This window comes from Bombina bombina, chromosome 11, assembly GCF_027579735.1.
Source record: "Bombina bombina isolate aBomBom1 chromosome 11, aBomBom1.pri, whole genome shotgun sequence".
NCBI lineage: Eukaryota > Metazoa > Chordata > Amphibia > Anura > Bombinatoridae > Bombina > Bombina bombina.
Window position 1 is genome coordinate 57,632,047 of NC_069509.1, and position 19,507 is coordinate 57,651,553.

Here is a 19,507-nt window from a genome sequence, read left to right on the forward strand (position 1 = left end):
CGTGTCCAGAATCTTGATCCAACGATGTTATCTTGATCTTTTGTAGTCCATTATGAGTCCTTATACAGCCAGATGCCATTTCTTTCCTATTGGCTGATTTATTTTAAACTCATCCAATAGGAATAGTTATTGATCCTATTGGTAAATTTGAAAATTGAAATCAGCAAATAGGATAAAAGCTCATTCTATTGGTTGAGTTAAAAACAATCAGCTGTAGAAAGGCGTAAAAGACACAAGAAGGACAGAGGGACAGTCAAGTATAAATTAAACTTTCATTATTCAGATAGGACTTTTAATTTTAATTGACTTTCCAATTTACTTTTATCATCAAATTTGCTTTTTTCTCTTGGTATTCTTAGTTTAAACTAAACATAGGTAGGCTCATATGCTGATTTATAAGCCTTTGAGGGCTGCCTCTTATCACATTCTTTTTAAATCTCTTTTCAACACAAAGAGACAGAAAGTACACGTGGGCTATATAGATAACACTGTGTTCAGGCACAGAAAGTTATTTAAGATCTAGCACAATACAATGCTAAATTTAAGACAATAGATGATAAACAGTCACAGTCATGTGATCAGGGGGCTGGAAGAAGGTTCCTAGATACAGGATAATCACAGAGGTAAAAAGTATATTAATATAACTGTGTTGGTTATGCAAAACTGGGGAATGGGTAATAAAGGGATTATCTATCTTTTAAAACAATTCTATGGTTGACTGTCCCTTTAAGGCTCTGAATCTTCAAAACAGAATACAATGAAACAAGATTCTGGACACAAGACTTCGGAAAGTAGATATTTTTTTTAGGGGGCTTAAGTAAACAATTTTTTAAATAATCATTTAAGTAAATATTTTAATAGCAATTGTGTACAGTATTATTTTCCACTAAGTTTATTATTTTTTTGTGATGGGGATCTTTGGGTAGGAGTGATTTTAGGGGGGTCTTATGGACAATTTTAGGTGGGAGGTCTTACTTTAGGGCTGAGTTTAGGTACGGGATTCCAGTCGAGGACTACAGTAATTGGTTACCAACAGTTTTGTAGTTTTTTTTTTTTTTTCATAGGGATCATGGTGGTTTGCAGTGTTAGCAGTGGAAGGGCTATTTATTTTATATTAAAGAGTTGTGATGGTTAACAGCAGATGTTTGGGGGGGGGGGGTTGCACTGGGGGTTGTGGTGGTTTAGAGGTTAACCCTACAACAGGGCAATAATTAGGGAGATTATGCTAATTATTTTATTTTTTTGTTTACTTTTTGTGCCTTCGCTAGACTTATGCTATTAGGGCTATAAATACTGCTCTTGAAAATTATAATGAGGCACACAAAAAAATAATTAGCCAAAAATGGAACAATATGGTTGTGTGTGTACAGCATTAGCTGTCCATGCGTTTGTATTTTTCTCAGTCTACTCCCCCACCACCCCATGTCTGACCTCCAAATGTGTACGCTTCTCGTCTTATCATGTGCTGGATTTTCTCTGTGCAAGGAGTGATGGACTTCAGGTGCCGCGACAAAGCCCCAGATTCACGAAAGCTCTTCCCACATTTTGAACAAACATAAGGGCGTTCATCTGATATGGACAAAGGAAATCATTATTTAACCACATGCAGAGGGTGGGTTTAAAAACAAGAAAAAAAGAATCATAGATGAGGATTTTTACACTGTCCTTACCAGTGTGTCTCCTGTTGTGTCGGATTAGTGACCCTTTAGTCCTGAACTGGTTTCCACACAATTCGCACTCAAACTCTTTCTTGCTGCTGTGCGTATTCATGTGAGCTTTCAAAATGCTTGACTAGGATAGAAGAGTTTGCAGATCAAATAAAAGTAGACAACGGCAAGCAGACAAGAAAAACAAACAAAAAAAACAACCTTTAAAAATGAAACATACTGTCTTAAAAGTTTTTTGGCACAGTTGGCACACATAACGTCCTTGTTCGTTAATAACCACCCTCCACACTGTAAGCTCATCAGAATTTTCTTCCATATTTCCATCGTGAGATTCTTGCCATCCAAGTTCCGTCTCGTCTCCACCTTCTCTTTGGCCCTCAAGACTACATTCATCGCTGGTAATATCTTTGACTTCTTCGGACACCACTAAAAAGGTAACAAATGCAATGTAATTTCATTGTAAACATAGTTGTACTGGTGAATCAGAATCCATGTGTGATATTACAATTCTTGATAAATATGCAACTAAAAGCGATTGTATTATGCAGGCACAAGTACATTTTAACTTCTTATTTCAATTTCCTTATTCAGTAACCCATCATGCAATGCAAAAGTGAATAGAAACATTGAACAAAGAGAAAGTCAAACCTGCTTCAGTTTTGAAAACACCTCTTAAATTGGATCTTTAGTCTGAGTGTAATAGGTGTAGATTATAGATGTGCAATCTAAGTTTTAAGGGTCATAATGTTGCAAAACTTGTGATTACCAAAGTGCACCTTTCATCTGATTGGCTACAGCATGGTGCTTACTATTTTACAATTCCAGCATTAAATGCATTTGTTGGATAATATGGCAGGTATTGGCGGAGTTAAGGAAAAACGTTTTTACTCTATTTACTTGAACTGCTAAGCACAGTGATCATTTGTGTCCAACAGCTTAATGTCACTTTAAACATATTTTTGTTGGGGTGTGTCCTACCTCTTCACGTAGTCTTGACTAATGCTGTGAGATAACAACTATAATTCCCCTGTGTGTGCTGATCAGATCGGATGAGGAGGTTATCTGAGCTTTTTAGCATTTCAACTAGGTGCAGTGATAATGGATGGTCTAAAAATAGCAGAGGAAGCCAAAAGGTAACAGAGGTTCTCAACTGTAGTACCAGGAGTCCGTTACAAAGGATGCATAAAGAAACAATGTAAGAATGTGTCTGTGTATATATATATATATATATATATATATATATATATATATATATAAAATTAACAGTTCTAGGTACATACAAAAGGACACAACTGCAGGTGTGTGCTGCTTTACAGACTACAGAACCATACAGACCAATAAATATCTGGAACTACAATTCCCAAAAACCTCTGCTGACAAAACTCTACTGAAATAATACCACTGCCACTCACAATATTGTTATAATTGTATCTTTCTTTGCAAGCAAGGATAGCTTTTTAGTTAACAGTAATTTATTGTGCATACCCATTATAGGAAACATGCAAATCTATGCTGACTGCAATAGAAGTGCAGTCTTCATTATCAAACTATGGGCAAGAAGAAATAATATGTGACAAAGACAAATGCCGAAATTACAAGAATAGTTTTACAAACTAAATAAAAGACTATACATTGCCATACCTACATCTGGGGCACTGCTTATCTCTTCTGAGAACGTAGAGGTTTCCACAATAACCTGGCCAATACAGTCTGAATCTTCTGCAGAGGGAACCACCTGCTGTTACAAACAATCTATTAAATGCCAATGACAGGACGGTTAAATCCAAATAGAAAAAAATACATTTAAATGATGTTGGTAGAAATGATGCTCGTTCTGATACCTCTTGGCTGTTTAGAGACACTTCTGTGGGTACAACGCTGGCGTCCTGAACTTTGTGGCAAGATTTTTGTATCTTGTGGTGGACAAAGTCTTCCAGGCTCGTGAATTCAGCCTGACAGCGGCCACATTTGTGCATGTCATCTTCATCTGCAAAACACAAACATTTTGATAAGGTCTGTTTAATTTGGGAAATAAGATGCTAGTTACTGTTCTAAACTTCACTAATGCCATCATTATGGTTCCATATTTAGTGTCAGTACACCATTCTAAAACATGCGTGTTAAAGATTACAAAACTATCAATTTGTATAAGCCACTATTTTTATTTCTTTATTTTTAAATGTACATAAAATTCTAGTTTCAGTGGGAAGTGGCATAAAAGAACAATTTTTATTTATGATTTATGAATGTGTCTGCTCAAAAAGACATTTGTACCTATGGATGCACAGCTTTAACTAAAAAAAAAAAAATCAGTTTTTTTTTTGCGAAAGAAAAAAAGATGTTTAAATGGTGATCTTTCATACATTGGATAAAAATGTTTAGAGTATATATATATATATATATATATATATATATATATATATATATATATATATATACACACACATACACACACATACATATCTCACAATTGGTGAGTGTTTGTCTCTTACAACTAATTACTGTATTAAAATCTGCATATTTTTTTCATTTTCAGGAAACAAACAAAAACCCAGACCCTTTAAAAGGTACAGTGTACTGTAATATTTGCTCCCCTTTAATTGTTTACCAAATATCCATGTTACCTGTTGGAGCTAGTTTTAAACAATGTAATACAGTATTTTACTTTTATCTTGTTGCTTGAAATAAATGCGTATGCCTCTTAACGCTGCCAATTATACTGAAACTTTCCGTACTGTTCTAATGGGTACAGAATAAGTAGCCGTAGAAATAAACTTCCCCCGTGGAAGGGATAGGTACTAAAATGTTAATTGTCATTTGCACTTTCTATGTCTTGACCTTCGTGTGTGTGTATAAATATAGACAGAGAGGTCTGCACTCCATGCAAGTTTAGCCTCAAGTTGGTCTCAATGAGCAAACAAAGCTATTTCACATACAAAAATAAGCCTAAAGAAACCCGACATTTTGCTTTTGTGATTCAGAGAGAATACAATTTTAACAAAGTTTTCAATTTATTTCTATTATCAAATTTGCTTCATTCACAAGGTATTCTTTGTTGAAGAACTACCTAAGCAGGAAGTGTGCACGTCTGAAGCACTACATGGTAGGAAAAGTGCTGCCATCTAATGCTCTTGAAAATGTATAACACTCTTCCAAAACTGCTGTCATATAATGCTGCAGACTGTGTCCCTTTATTACAACAGCATCCGATAATGAATTTGATTTTCTAAAATGCAACATAAAACAAGGAATTGATCTAAACTGTATATATTTTATTTAGAGTTTGTTTTTAATGCCTTTAACATAAAGCAAATGTATACACATAAATGTCTGCATACTTGTTAGTATAGTGTTGTTATATGAAACTATAAGGGCATGTAACTGTTCATGTCATTTTAATAGAATGAAGACATGGTGTTACCGAACATTCAGGGGCGTATTAAGGCATAGGCCAACAAGGCCGGTGCCTAGGGCAGCAGATTTTTAAGGGGCAGCAGAATTTTGAGTCCCTAGGGCCACTCTACTGAACTCAGGGCTGGGTGGCTAAATCAACCAATTACTAATGAATTAAATGGCTGGCCCGGCTATTGCTACCCTATGGCATTGCATTTGGGTGCGCATGACGTGGTGACAGTGGAGGCGGAGCTCACTTGCGCAGCCTGGCCTGGACTGAGAGGGAATGCGGTATTCTTCCTGGCTCCACCGCATGATTGAGACTCACACAGACTACACAGTGCAGTGTGCACTACACCGTGACCACTGTGAAACAGCATATGCCTTTCTCCCTTCAATATATCTTCATTGGGCATTAAAATACTTAAACAGATTAGTCACTAAATACTTGTACATTTACTGTTTGTCTATCTGTCATACATGCAAAGAATAAGTATTTATTGCTGAATCTATACAACTATGTGACTTAAAATACAACTGAAAATATGTTGTATGCATTTAATACATTCAGAAACAATACAAGTATATACTTTATTATGATTGTATCATGTGTCTTTATCCCCTAGGATACAATTCCTAAACCTATCATAACTACTGTTGTATTTTTTAAGTATTTTTAAAGGCCAGTTTGTATAGTAATTACATATTTATCCAAGCAGATATTTTGCTTAAATAACTGTCAATCACCAGAGTGAATGCAAGCCCTAGTGAACATCTACTTAAAAAGACATTTTTTTTTATTTTTTACACCCTGCCCCAAAAATATTATGTCTAAAAAAGGCCTTAAACCTGGGTAGGGTGAGGGGTGGGGGGGCAGCAGAATTTTGAGTGCCTAGGGCAGCACAAAACCTAAATACGCCCCTGCTAACATTGCAACTCTAATGGCTTTACTTGCTTTAATATTGAGACCGGTCAATGCTGGAAGGTCCTGTTCTCACTGATTTTGTTGGATATATGCTATGCACCCTGATATAGGTCCCTATTTATCAAGCCTTCAATTGGTAATTTAGATGTCATAATTAAGTGTGCACTTCTCTGGTTTATATAACGGTGCCATCATTTGTTTCATGCGAGGATGAGGTTTTCCGTTTACTTCTGAGTCACATTCGCATCAATAATATCTTCATATTTGTTATCTGTTCATTGGTCTTTATGGTCACCTGTATGAGTGTTGAGTGCCTATGTGTAACATACAAGATCTTTACCTTACTCTAAGTCAACTAGATGATCGCTTGATAAATGATGCCCATAGTGTGTATCTGTTTAGTTCAATAAAACAGGGCTCATCAAACCCAGGAGCCTGGGAGCCACTGGATCCTAGAATTTTACCCCTGGCTCCTAAGTTTTTTGGTTATTTTCCATATATCTATATACAAATCCATCTGGCTGGCTCCTCAAAATATGCCTGGCTCCTAAATATTCTTACTGGCTACAAATTTTTAAACAGATTTGTCAAGCACTGTGAATAAAAGGTTTGAATAATAAGCTTTTGCAACACCATTGAGATGTACAGACTTTAATGGATTTTCTATATTGACTAAAATGGGTTAGACAACAAACCTGTATTTTTAGAATTATGAAGATGTCTAGTATGTACATTAAAGTCTTCCTCGTTTCTCCCCTTACTGAGAACTCCAAAACATTTTGGAGTTTTCTGCTTTTACCCAGTACAGTAGAAACCCCACATCCATGGATTTGGTTTCAGTTATGTGCAGTTTACTGCCCCTGAAAATATTAAATGGAAAATACATGACTCATCTCTTTGTCCTCAGTACCCATGCTGGCCGCTTTACTGGCATCCAGTCAACCCCTAGTGTGCTCGCTGTCTGCATTCATCACCGCATTATTGCAGTGCTGTTATGAAAATAACCCTTAATTTTGCGTAATAATAACCCCAAATCGCAAAAGTAGTGATGCTGGCATTTCTTCAAAGCCTTGCTGAGGTCGCCAAGATGTAAGGCATATAGGGTGCGCTACTATCAGCAGTTTTGGGTATCCAGAGTAGGTCTTGAAACATTATACCCACAGATACGGGGGACTACTGTAGTGTGTAATTTCATGTGGGTTATTTGTAAAACCTCTGAAAGGGAATTGGCATTTATAATTTTAAAAAATACAAAATAACATCAAATGTGTGGCATTCAGACAATATTTCAGATCCCAATCAAGGGCTTATGTTAATACTTATCACAAAAGTATTAAAATGTTGCATTTTTGAAAACTTATAATGCCTCTTCTCCTTTAAAAATTATATTTGTCAGAATAGTTGTGTTAGTTAAGTCAGTCAGATGCCAAAATAACAATAGGTATTAACTTTTTATTTTTTGACTTACAGCATTTTAAAAGAAACTTTTGAAGCTTTATTTCAGACCCGTAGAGGACAGGAATCTGTCAAAAGCTTAAAATGTATTTAGAACATTAATAATTTTAGAACACTAATAAAAAGGTACAGTAATTTGTGTAGTGCAAAGCTGTTAAACAACAATTATGTCAAAAGAAAATAGAATATATGTGTATTAAAGGATTTCTTTATATTATCCGGTTATCCCTTTTCCATTGCCTTCTGAGTGGCATGGGCACATCATTAATGTCATCGGCTTGCACTGAAAGCAAGTTCACATCCCAGCAGCCAAGACAACACTACTTTTTTGCCCTCAAAAGAAGTTTTTGTTTTCTTATAAATGGCAAATAGAGCTGTAGGAAATGGTAAGTATCAAGAACATACAACGCTTGAATTTATGAGAACATTTCAAGCAGCTGTCATTCCTTAAATCATTTTAGTTAACATTCAGCATCCAATCAGCAAGCTCTACCCAGGTCTGAACCAAAAATGGGCCAGCTCCTAAGCTTACACTCCTGCTTTTTAAATAAAGATACCAAGAGAACAAATAAAAATTGTTAATAGGTGTAAATTAGAAAGTTGCTTAAAATTGCATGCTCTGATTCATGAAAGAAAGAAAAATGTGGTTTCATATCCCTTTAATATGGCTTAAATTTAACTACAATACAAAAAAATGTTGGATTTATTATTTTTAAGAGATGGACAAGAGTTTATCTAATTAATAGCAAATAATTTGATATATATATTTTTTTTTTTTACAATATAATACAGCAGATAGTAAATACACATTTTGCAAGTTACAAGACAATCTGATATAGAAACCACCTAAAAAAATTGACTGACAAAAAAAATGTAACCCTGATCTCTTCATTTTTTTGTAATAACACAGGAGACTTACACTTTCATCATTATCCAACATTTCATACAGCAAACAATGTGCGACTTGACAGCTGTGTTACAATATTCTGTTACTTGCATCTGATAGTGTATAATATATATATATATATATATATATATATATATATTATACACTAACACAACTATTATTCATATTTTCCATAAGTCTTGTGTTGTGGCTCCTTAACGTCTTTGAAGTGCTTGTACGTTTCACATACATCTGTCAGTGTTTGAATATTGCCTGAGACTAATATGGCTATGATCCATTTCCCTCGGTATGCTGGGAAGGTGCAGTACAGTAGCCCAGCAGCTGTAAAGCGCACCCAGTGCTGCCGTAGAACAGGTCTCGGCGTACACACGGCCTCGCCCAGCGGCTGCGCCCCCGTAGGACTATCCCTCACCTTCCTCCTTGAATTGACTGACAAGCGGGTTGACAGGAAGGACCGAGGCGATAAATTCCCTAGGAGCAGCCTCGGCTCCGCCTACCCCGGGCTCCGTGCTCATCCCAGGCAGTTCTCCACCTCTGTCGCAACGAACGAGCGCACAACGGCTACTGCTGCACAGCACAAAATGGCGTATTTACGACCAAGTCGTCATAACAACAACATGAAAACCACGGGCACGTAAAGAAAGGACGTAAAACGTAGAGGTGCGGTGAGCTACAGTGGTGACCATTTTGTGTGAGGGCAAACGCCAGTATACTAGCATAACACCTTATTATTATTTATTTCATATTATTTGAGTATTTGAATGTTTTAGTGTCATTCTGAAATAGTGCATATCTATATTACTTCTCCTACTAAAGTTTTCTTCAGCCTAAGTAAAGGCTTGTTTCACACATTAGAAAAGAAACTAGCAATATATCATGTTATTTCATAGGGTGTGGGTAAAAGCTATATATATATATTATAAAGGAAATTGATTGAAAATACAATGGGATGTGTTAGAGACTCTTGAGAGCAAATTTAGGAACAATAATCTTTGTGATGTAATATTTAATTAACCCCTTAACTACCAAAATAGTGTCTGGAACCAAACATAACAGCCCGGAACAGCACCTTCCCACAAAACCAGATACACCAAATTCACAAGGGTTGAGACTAGATTCTATCCCTCTAAAGGACATTGTCCTTTCTGAGAATGGAATTTAGCTCACTCAGTGTGAAAAAGCTAAATCCCATACTGCTAAAGGACATTTTGCCCCCTAGTGGTCATGTCCTGTATAGGGATGGGAATTAGCCCGCTCACAGTGACAGAGCTAGATCACATACTGCTAAAGGATATTTTTGCCCCCTAGTGGTCGTGTCCTGTATAGGGATGGGAATTAGCCTTTTCAAATTGACGGAGCTAGATCACATACTGCTAAAGGACATCTTGCCCCTTAGTGGTCATGTCCTGTATAGGGATGGGAATTAGCCCGCTCACAGTGACAAAGATAGATCCCATACAGCTAAAGGACATCTTGCCCCCTAGTGGTCATGTCCTGTATAGGGATGGGAATTAGCCTGTTCACAGTGACAGAGCTAGATCACATACTGCTAAAGGACATTGGCCCCTTAGTGGTCATGTCCTGTATAGGGATAGGGACAGAGCTAAATCACCTACTGCAAAACATGTTGCCCATATACAGCTTGCTTACACAGCTGTTTATTGTCCCATCTCTTATAGTAACTGAAAGGTGTTATAAGATAGGTATTTCAGTGGTGTTTCAGTACAGAATGATAACTTTTTATTATACTAATATGCCCTATTAAACTTCAAACCTTAAAAGATTCCTCCAGAAAGGACAGCGTGAAGCAGGGCAGACAGTAAGCAAATCAGGGCATGGTCAGGTGGTCCTCAGCAAAACAGGACATTTATAAGGGCTGGGAGAGCTGCAGCAGGGACTGCAGGTTATTTTACCCCCTCATCAATATGACGCATAGGGATTATAAGTGGTGAATTCTCTGTAATGACCATAGAAGCCGCTAACATTTACACATTAAATAGAAGACAATTGGATGAGACAACCCTGGAGTTCTTCAGGCTTTAAAGGGACATGACACCCAATTTTAAACAACTTTCTAATTTACTTCTATTATCTAATTTGCTTCATTCTCTTAATATCACTTGCTGAAAAGCATATTTAGATATGCTCAGTAGCTGTGAGCAGATTGGCTCAAACATGTGCATTGCTATTTCTTCAACAAAGGATATCTAAAGAATTGAGCAAATTAGATAATAGAAGTAAATTGGAAAGTTGTTTAAAATTGCATGCCTTATCTGAATCATGAAAGTTTAATTTTGACTAGACTGTCCCTTTAAGGGCTCCATTTATTAAGTAGTGTGATAAGTTGACAGAGAGAAATCACCCTGAGCACGCTTGCTTGGGGTGATTGACAGGCCCTTCCCTGCAGGAAGGGGGTGGCAGTACACACTCAGTAAATTTTGGTACATACAAATAGAGGACATACAGATTCAAGTTTAGAACCTTGTCCACACGGCCAATAGTACACCTGGCCCTTTGTCTAAACGATCATTTCTAAGCTAAACCACATTATTCTTTGTATGTATTTAGAAGTTATTAGTGTTTCAATGACATATGCTGTATGCACCCCATGCACCAGCAATCAGACACCACCCTGCTCAGAGAGACTGTGGCATCTTGTATGAAATAAATGGGGGGCAATATTCATCAGGGCTCTGTCTTTAAAAAGGTGCAATGTTTAAATGTTTGTGTATAAGGCATAAACAGCATATGTGCATATGCTGCTGATATAGTGATGACAGAATCATTATTTTGTTAATACAAGTCTATTGTAAAAAAAGTGTCTGTTAAAACCAAAATGCATCGCTGTAATGTGTCTAATTGTATGCTAGCCGGTAATGGAGTTGTGCCTTGCATGGTTTCACTATTTTTTTATTCTACACTTGTATTGATATGACCAGGATATCATATAACTCGTGTTTAGAATGTTCTCTTCGCCAAGTTAAAATCCCTTCTACATGTTTATTGAGATTATGGCGACATCTCCCCTAATCCTGGTCCCTCACAACCTCCTAGCCTTTCACTTCCTTGTGTGCCTTTCAATAGACTTCATAAACTAAACTCTGGTAACCTTATTCACATTCCTCTTACATCTAAAACCCCCTCCCCCTTCACTTGTGCACTCTGGAACTCTCGCTCTGTTTGCAACAAGCTCACTTCTATCCATGATCTCTTTATCTCCCACTCTCTTAACCTTCTGACTCTTACAGAAACCTGGCTCTCTGCTTCAGACACAGCATCCACTGCAGCACTGTCACATGGGGGTCTCCATTTCAGCCACACTCCTAGGTCTGGCAATAGACAAGGAGGTGGTGTCGGTATTTTACTTTCCTCTCGTTGCACCTTCCAACAAATACAGCCTTTCTCTTCACTCACATTTTCTTCATTTGAAGCACACATGATTCGGTTATTCTCTCCCCTCTCTATACGTGTTGCAGTCATATACCGCCCCCCTGGCTCCCCAACTCAATTTTTAGATCACTTTGCTGCCTAGCTTCCTTATTTCCTTTCCTCAGACACCCCTGCCCTCATTCTTGGTGACTTTAACATCCCTCTTGACAATCCCAATGCCTCCTCTGCAATACAACTTCTTCAACTGACTTCCTCTTTCGGCATGTCACATGGTAATTTCCTTGATCTGATTTTCACCTATCGATGCACTCTTTCAAATTTAACAAACTCCCCTTTTCCTCTCTCTGACCATCATCTCCTAACTTGCAACATTACTTCCCTACCTACAACTCCCCCTCCCTCTACCCTTCACACCAAACTTCACAGAAGCACTAAGTCACTAGATCTACATCAGCTCGCTAGCTCTCTCAAACCTCTCCTCTCATCCATTACCTCCTTTTCCTGCCCTGACCAATCTATCTGCCAGTATAATTCCACCCTTACATCGGTCATTGACACTCTGGCCCCTCCAACCTTAGCTCAGAAACCACACTCTCATCCTCAGCCCTGGCATACTCCTCTGACACGATACCTACGCAGATGCTCCCGTACTGCTGAGCGACATTGAAGGAAATCTCGGAGTTCAGCTGACTTTCTTCACTACAAGTTCATCCTGAATTCCTACTATTCTGCCCTTAATCTTTATAAGCAACAATATTTTTCTAATCTCATCTCTACTCTTTCCTCTAACCCTAAACGTCTGTTCTCCACGTTCAACACTCTTCTCCGCCCACCCCCACCACCTAACACAACCTCTCTCTCAGCTCAAGATTTTGCAAGCCACTTCAAAAACAAAATTGACTCCATCAGAAGTGAAATCGGGCTCTCAACATACTTCCAATCTCCCACCCCCTCAAAAGCTCACGATCACCCAAAACCCAAACATCCAAAAATGCAGCTCTTTTGCCCCTGTTAATGAGGATGAAGTTTCTGCCCTTATACTGTCCTCCCACCTCACTACCTGTTCCCTCTACCCCATCCCCTCACAGCTACTCCCCTCCCTCTCTTCTACCCTCACCCCCATTTTCAACCTCTCCCTCAGCACTGGTATATTTCCCTCATCTCTAAAACATGCACTGGTCACACCTATCCTCAAAAAACCTTCCCTTGATCCAACCTCCCCTTCCAATTACCGCCCTATTTCCCTACTCCCTCTTGCCTCAAAGCTCCTCGAAAAGCTAGTTTACGCACGTCTATCCCATTTCCTTACACTAAACTCTCTTCTTGACCCACTGAAATCTGGATTTTGTTCCCATCACTCTACAGAGACAGCAATTGTCAAGGTTACCAATGACCTACTTACAGCAAAATCCAAAGGCCACTTCTCTCTGCTTATCCTCCTTGACCTGTCTGCAGCCTTTGACACTGTTGACCACCCTCTTCTGCTCCAAACCCTCCAATCCTTCTGCATCTGTGACACAGCTCTCTCGTGGTTCTCTTTCTATCTGACTAACCGTACATTAAGTGTAGCCTTCTCCGGAGCATCCTCTGCCCCGTTACCACTTTCTGTTGGGGTACCTCAAGGCTCTGTCCTTGGTCCCCTTCTCTTTTCAATCTACACATCGTCACTAGGTTCCTTAATAAAGTCCCATGGGTTTCAATACCATTTGTATGCCGATGACACCCAAATCTACCTCTCTACACCAGACCTACCTCTTTCCTTACTAACCCGTGTCACTAACTGTCTTTCTCACATCTCATCTTGGATGTCCTCTCACTACCTTAAGCTAAATCTCTCCAAAACTGAACTGCTTATTTTTCCCCCTTCTTCCAATGTCTCCACCCCCACTATTTCTATAACTGTTGATAATTCCATCATTACCCCTACCCCGCACGCCCGATGTCTTGGGGTCACACTTGACTCAGATCTTTCCTTCACTCCTCACATTCAGTCCTTGGCTAAAGCCTGCCGCTTCCACCTTAAAAACATTGCTAAAATTAGACACTTCCTTACACAAGATACAACCAATATTTGAATCCACTCTCTCATCCTTTCCCGCCTCGACTACTGCAATTCTGTCCTCTCTGGTCTACCTAGCTGCCGCATAGCTCCTTTACAATCCATTATGAATGCCTCTGCCAGGCTCATCTTCCTTACTCGTCGCTCTTCATCTGCTGCACCTCTCTGCCAATCCCTTCACTGGCTTCCTCTTGCCTCTAGGATTAAACATAAAATCCTCACCCTGACATATAAAGCTCTCAACTGCACTGCTCCCCCCTACATCTCAGAACTTGTCTCTAGATACTCTCCCTCCCGTCCCCTTCGATCAGCTCAGGATCTCCTCCTCTCTTGTTACTTCCTCACATTCCCGTTTACAGGACTTCTCCAGACTGGCCCCCATCTTGTGGAATTCCCTGCCTCACTCCATAAGACTCTCCCCTAGTTTTAACAGCTTCAAGCGCTCCTTAAAGATTCTACTATTCAGGGATGCTTACAACCAACACTAACCTTCCCTAACTCCATCACTTTCCCCTTGAACCCCTTAGAATGTAAGCCTATGAGCCCAGCTGTTTGTAGATCGCCTTCATAAGAGCCGACTACAAAAGTGAAACTCTCGGCAGGGCCCTCTACCCACTTGACCCCTACAAAAGCTATCCTGTACACCGACTATGTTTACAGCGCTGCGGAATCTGTTGGCGCTCTACAAATTCCTGATGATAATAATAATAATTATGTTCCTAGCACTTAAAGGGATAAAAAACACATTTTTTTTTTCTTGCACGATTTGGATAGAGAATCCATTTTTAAAGAAATTTCCAATTTACATCTACTGTGATATTTGCCTAATTGTCTTGGTATCATTTCTTGAAGGAGCATCAATGCTCTACTGGGAACTGGTTGAGCCAATAACAAGAGGCATATTAGTGCAGCCACCAATCACCAGCTAGCTGACTGAAGTGAATTGCTGCTCCTGTGACTACCTAGGTATGCTTTTCACCAAATGATACAAAGAGAATGAAGCAAATTAGTTAATAGAAGTAAATAGGAAAATTGTTTAAAACTGCATGTTCTATCTGACTTGTCAGTTTACTCTGTCAGTAATATCAGCCCCATTTGAATCATCAGACTATAGCAGCAGTAAGGCAGCTTGTCCCAATAAAGGTCACAAACCAAACAATACTGTAACTTTACTTTTACATTTATCTACATATAAACATGTGATTGGTTTGTCCATTTATAGTTTGATAGCTAAGTTTGCTTGTGTACAGTGAGTCTATAGTATGCTTGTGTATAGAGTCTATAGTATGCTTGTGTACAGTGAGTCTATAGCATAGGAGCACCAAAGGCTAAAGTAATCTATCAGGGCTATAAAAGAAACCTGCAACAGATGTTTCAGTGGGCCACTTAAAGACAAAATATACAACAAATGGTGACCTATCTAACAAATAAATATGTGTTAGACAGGCTTGTATTCTTCACTGGTGAGTTAATTCCCTATTTTACTCACTTGGTTAGATGGTTTTTGCATTTGTTTTTACTGTTACAGGCTGAGCATATCCACTGGTTGTTATACCTAGCTGTTCCGCACCACCAAGGCTGTTGCAGCACTATTAAGGACACCCTTTTAGGATATTATCTCAGGAAAGTCTAAAGGACAATATTCAGGATCCTTTCACTTATATGTTCTAAGAACAGACTGTCAGTGGGATTATTAAAAACACTCATCAGAGACGCTTTTTGTACACTATTTTTGCATTTTTCAATTAATCATTTTTTGCCCCAAGAGGGGCATTTATTCACTTGGGTACCCACTTGACTGTATTATTGTACATTGTATATATGCCAATGTCTGTTATTTATTTGTAACTCACTATATCTGGCACATAATTTGCACCTTAAGGTGGCAGACACTTATCACAGGTCCTAATTTAGCTTAGCCAGATTTAGTAAACTGTATAAATATTTCTGTTTTTATATCTGCTACAATTAAATAATATCTGTTTTTATATCTGCTACCAATATTTATTTGTTAGATAGGTCACTATCTATTTGTTAGATAGGTCACCATTTTTTGTATCTTTTGTCTTTAAGTGGCCCACTGCAACATTATCTGTTGCAGGTTTCTTTTATAGCCCTGATAGATTACTTTAGCCTTTGGCCCTCCTACTCTGTCACTTTTTCCCACGTAATTAGCTGGGTCCTTTGTTAGGAGGTCCCTTTATAGTGAGCTTGTTTTCTTTTCCGGGCGTAGTCAATTACCCCTGTTTTTTTTACAGCGAGTCTATAGTAGTGCTTGTGTATAGAGTCTATAGTATGCTTGTGTACAGTGAGTCTATAGTAGTGCGTGTATAGTGAGTCTATAGTATGCTTGTGTATAGTGAGTCTATAGTATGCTTGTGTATAGTGCGTCTATAGTAGTGCTTGTGTATAGAGTCTATAGTATGCTTGTGTATAGTGCGTCTATAGTTATGCTTGTGTATAGTGCGTCTATAGTAGTGCTTGTGTATAGAGTCCATAGTATGCTTGTGTATAGTCTATAGTTATGCTTGTGTATAGTGCGTCTATAGTTATGCTTGTGTATAGTGCGTCTATAGTTATGCTTGTGTATAGTGCGTCTATAGTTATGCTTGTGTATAGTGCGTCTATAGTTATGCTTGTGTATAGTGCGTCTATAGTTATGCTTGTGTATAGTGCGTCTATAGTTATGCTTGTGTATAGTGCGTCTATAGTTATGCTTGTGTATAGTGCGTCTATAGTAGTGTTTGTGTATAGAGAGTCTATAGTATGCTTGTGTATAGTGTGTCTATAGTAGTGCTTGTGTATAGTGATGCCAATCACGGTTTTGTAGGAACAGAGAAATATTTATTTTGTACAGAATAAATAAACATTTATAAGAATTTCTACATCTTTGTTTATAGTCGATATTCTCCTTAATGTGTTATGGATCTAAGGGGGATTGTGATTGTTCAGGACAAAACTAAATATCACGTATTAAAGGGACATTCCAGTCAAAATTGAAATGCACTCAGATGAATTACATCCTTGAATAGAAACATATTAACAATATACGTTTTGGCAAAAATGCTTCTAGTAAACGGTATCACTGTTTTAGTGTTAAAGGGACACTGAACCCAATTTTTTTCTTTCATGATTTAGATAGAGCATGCAATTTTAAACAACTTTCTAATTTACTCCTATTATCAATTTTTCTTCGTTCTCTTGCTTTCTTTATTTGAAAAAGAAGGCATCTAAGCTATTTTTTTGATTCAGAACCATGGAAAGCGCTTGTTTATTGGTGGGTGAATTTATCCACCAATCAGCAAGAACAACACAGTGTGTTCACCAAAAATGGGCCGGCATCTAAACTTACATTCTTGCATTTCAAATAAAGATACCAAGAGAATGAAAAGTATTTGATAATAGGAGTAAATTAGAAAGTTGCTTAAAATTGCATGCTCTATCTGAATCACGATAATAAAAAATTGGGTTCAGTGTCCCTTTAACATTTTTCTCTGCACGTGCGGCATAGCTAGATATTCTCAGTTCAACAGTATTTTAAATACTGCAGCTGTACAGAGCATTAGTAGGGATTGTATTATGTCAGCAATTAACATATTGGGTCATTACCAGATGGTATAAGCACCTTAGGCTCTCTGAGCAGGTGTTGTGTATAAAATGCTGGTGCACAGTGCATACTTAAATACACTTTTGAAACAGCTATAACTTTTATTAGAAGCATTTTTGCTAATACATCTATATTACGGAAATGCTGCTATTCAAAACTTAAATGCATCCATGTGGATTCCAATTTTGTCTGAAATGTCCCTTTAATGCAGTTCACAATAACATAAAATGCAATATATTTAAATTAATCAAAAATAATAAAAGGGACAGTCTACTTGACGCCTCCTTATCTCAGTACATTTTGAGTTTTTCCACAGCTAGACAGTGCTAGTTCAGGTATACCATGGAAATAACACTGTGCTCAGTCCTGTGGAGTTATTTATGAGTCAACACTGACTGGCTAAAATGCAAGTCTGTCAAAAGAACTGAAATAAGGGGGCAGTTTGCAGAGCCATAGATACAAGGTAATCACAGAGGTAAAAAGTGTATTATTATAACTGTGTTGGTTATGCAAAACTGGGGAATGGGTAATAAAAGGGATTATCTATCTTTTGAAACAATAACAATTAAAGAGTAGACTTTCCCTTTAAAACAACTAATGTAAGAGTAAAGTTTTAATCTCCATAAAAGTAATGGTGCAGCCATATTAATAAATAATGACAGTATATTGTAAAGTTGTTTAATTGCACATTATTAAACATTTTATATCACAAAACTAGTGTTTAATGCATATTTAAAGGGATAAAATATCTGCTCCAGCATTTATTTCTAAAGACTTAGGAGCAGGGGTCAGTAGGAGTCTCAAATGACACTTGAGATAAGACTCCAATTAGCTTCTAGGTAGAACAGGAACAGAAATCTCATCAGGATTTTTCAGCAGGTGTATCCTTTGGTACTTTGCTGATATATATCACGCACATAACACACAGTTTATTTTATTCTTATAGAAGTGCATTTTCTGCTGAACAGACAAAAACTTGTACATCTTCTTTAGATCTGTGAAGAAGAAAAAATGTTAAACACAAATATAATATTCTACTACCTACCCTCCATACTTACAACCACCCACAAACACAACATAAAGAGAGTGACCACACTAGAGAAAGAGCAAAAGAGAAAGCAATGGAGAGCGAGCGAGAGAGAGAGAGAGAGAGGCAGGAGAGCGAGCGAGAGAGAGAGAGAGGCAGGAGAGCGAGCGAGAGAGAGAGAGAGAGAGAGGCAGGAGAGCGAGCGAGCGAGAGAGAGAGAGAGGCAGGAGAGCGAGCGAGCGAGAGAGAGAGAGAGGCAGGAGAGCGAGCGAGCGAGAGAGAGAGAGACAGGAGAGAGAGAGAGAGAGACAGGAGAGAGAGAGAGACAGACAGGAGAGAGAGAGAGACAGACAGGAGAGAGAGAGAGACAGACAGGAGAGAGAGAGAGACAGACAGGAGAGAGAGAGAGACAGACAGGAGAGAGAAGGAAGATATACAGAGGGCGACTCCTAGTGTGGAATTAGTAAGCAGAGTGTGAACCCACCAGCTTTACCCTTCAGAGATATACTCACAAAGTATAGAGCACACTGTAGTGCTAATGAAGCAAGCTGGGTATATTAAAAGTGGCCCAGCGCACATACCACTCCGGTGAAAGATGGTCCAATGTATTCAGAAGGTTCAGATAAAAAATTCAGGAGACTCCAGATATATATAAAAACACTTTATATAAAAATATAACAGTGTACAATAAAAAATCAGTAGAATTCGCTACGCGTTTCTCAGAGCTCTGGGCTCTGAGAAACGCGTAGCGAATTCTACTGATTTTTTATTGTACACTGTTATATTTTTATATAAAGTGTTTTTTATATATATCTGGAGTCTCCTGAATTTTTTATCTGAACCTTCTGAATACATTGGACCATCTTTCACCGGAGTGGTATGTGCGCTGGGCCACTTTTAATATACCCAGCTTGCTTCATTAGCACTACAGTGTGCTCTATACTTTGTGAGTATATCTCTGAAGGGTAAAGCTGGTGGGTTCACACTCTGCTTACTAATTCCACACTAGGAGTCGCCCTCTGTATATCTTCTTACTTTTCAGATGATTTTGGAAATCTACTAAGAGGAGCTGCCCTA

At 38.3% G+C, this 19,507-nt stretch overlaps 1 protein-coding gene across 3 annotated transcripts in view; it reads right to left on the reverse strand.

Annotated features, from left to right (window-relative positions):
* E4F1 (E4F transcription factor 1) overlaps positions 1–19,507 on the reverse strand; it is an 80,350-nt gene that overhangs the window by 46,208 nt on the left and 14,635 nt on the right. The window contains exons 1-6 of one of the 3 annotated variants that reach the window (XM_053694765.1): positions 8,760–8,952; positions 3,509–3,654; positions 3,309–3,402; positions 1,888–2,093; positions 1,671–1,791; positions 1,432–1,569 (exon numbers count right to left, since the gene is read on the reverse strand). In XM_053694765.1, the coding sequence (XP_053550740.1) occupies positions 1,432–1,569; positions 1,671–1,791; positions 1,888–2,093; positions 3,309–3,402; positions 3,509–3,654; positions 8,760–8,862 (808 nt within the window). In that variant the 5' untranslated portion in view covers positions 8,863–8,952. Of the gene's footprint in view, positions 1–1,431; positions 1,570–1,670; positions 1,792–1,887; positions 2,094–3,308; positions 3,406–3,508; positions 3,655–8,759; positions 8,953–19,507 lie in introns of those variants that run through there. The other 2 variants (XM_053694764.1, XM_053694766.1) reach the window with 2 other exon arrangements.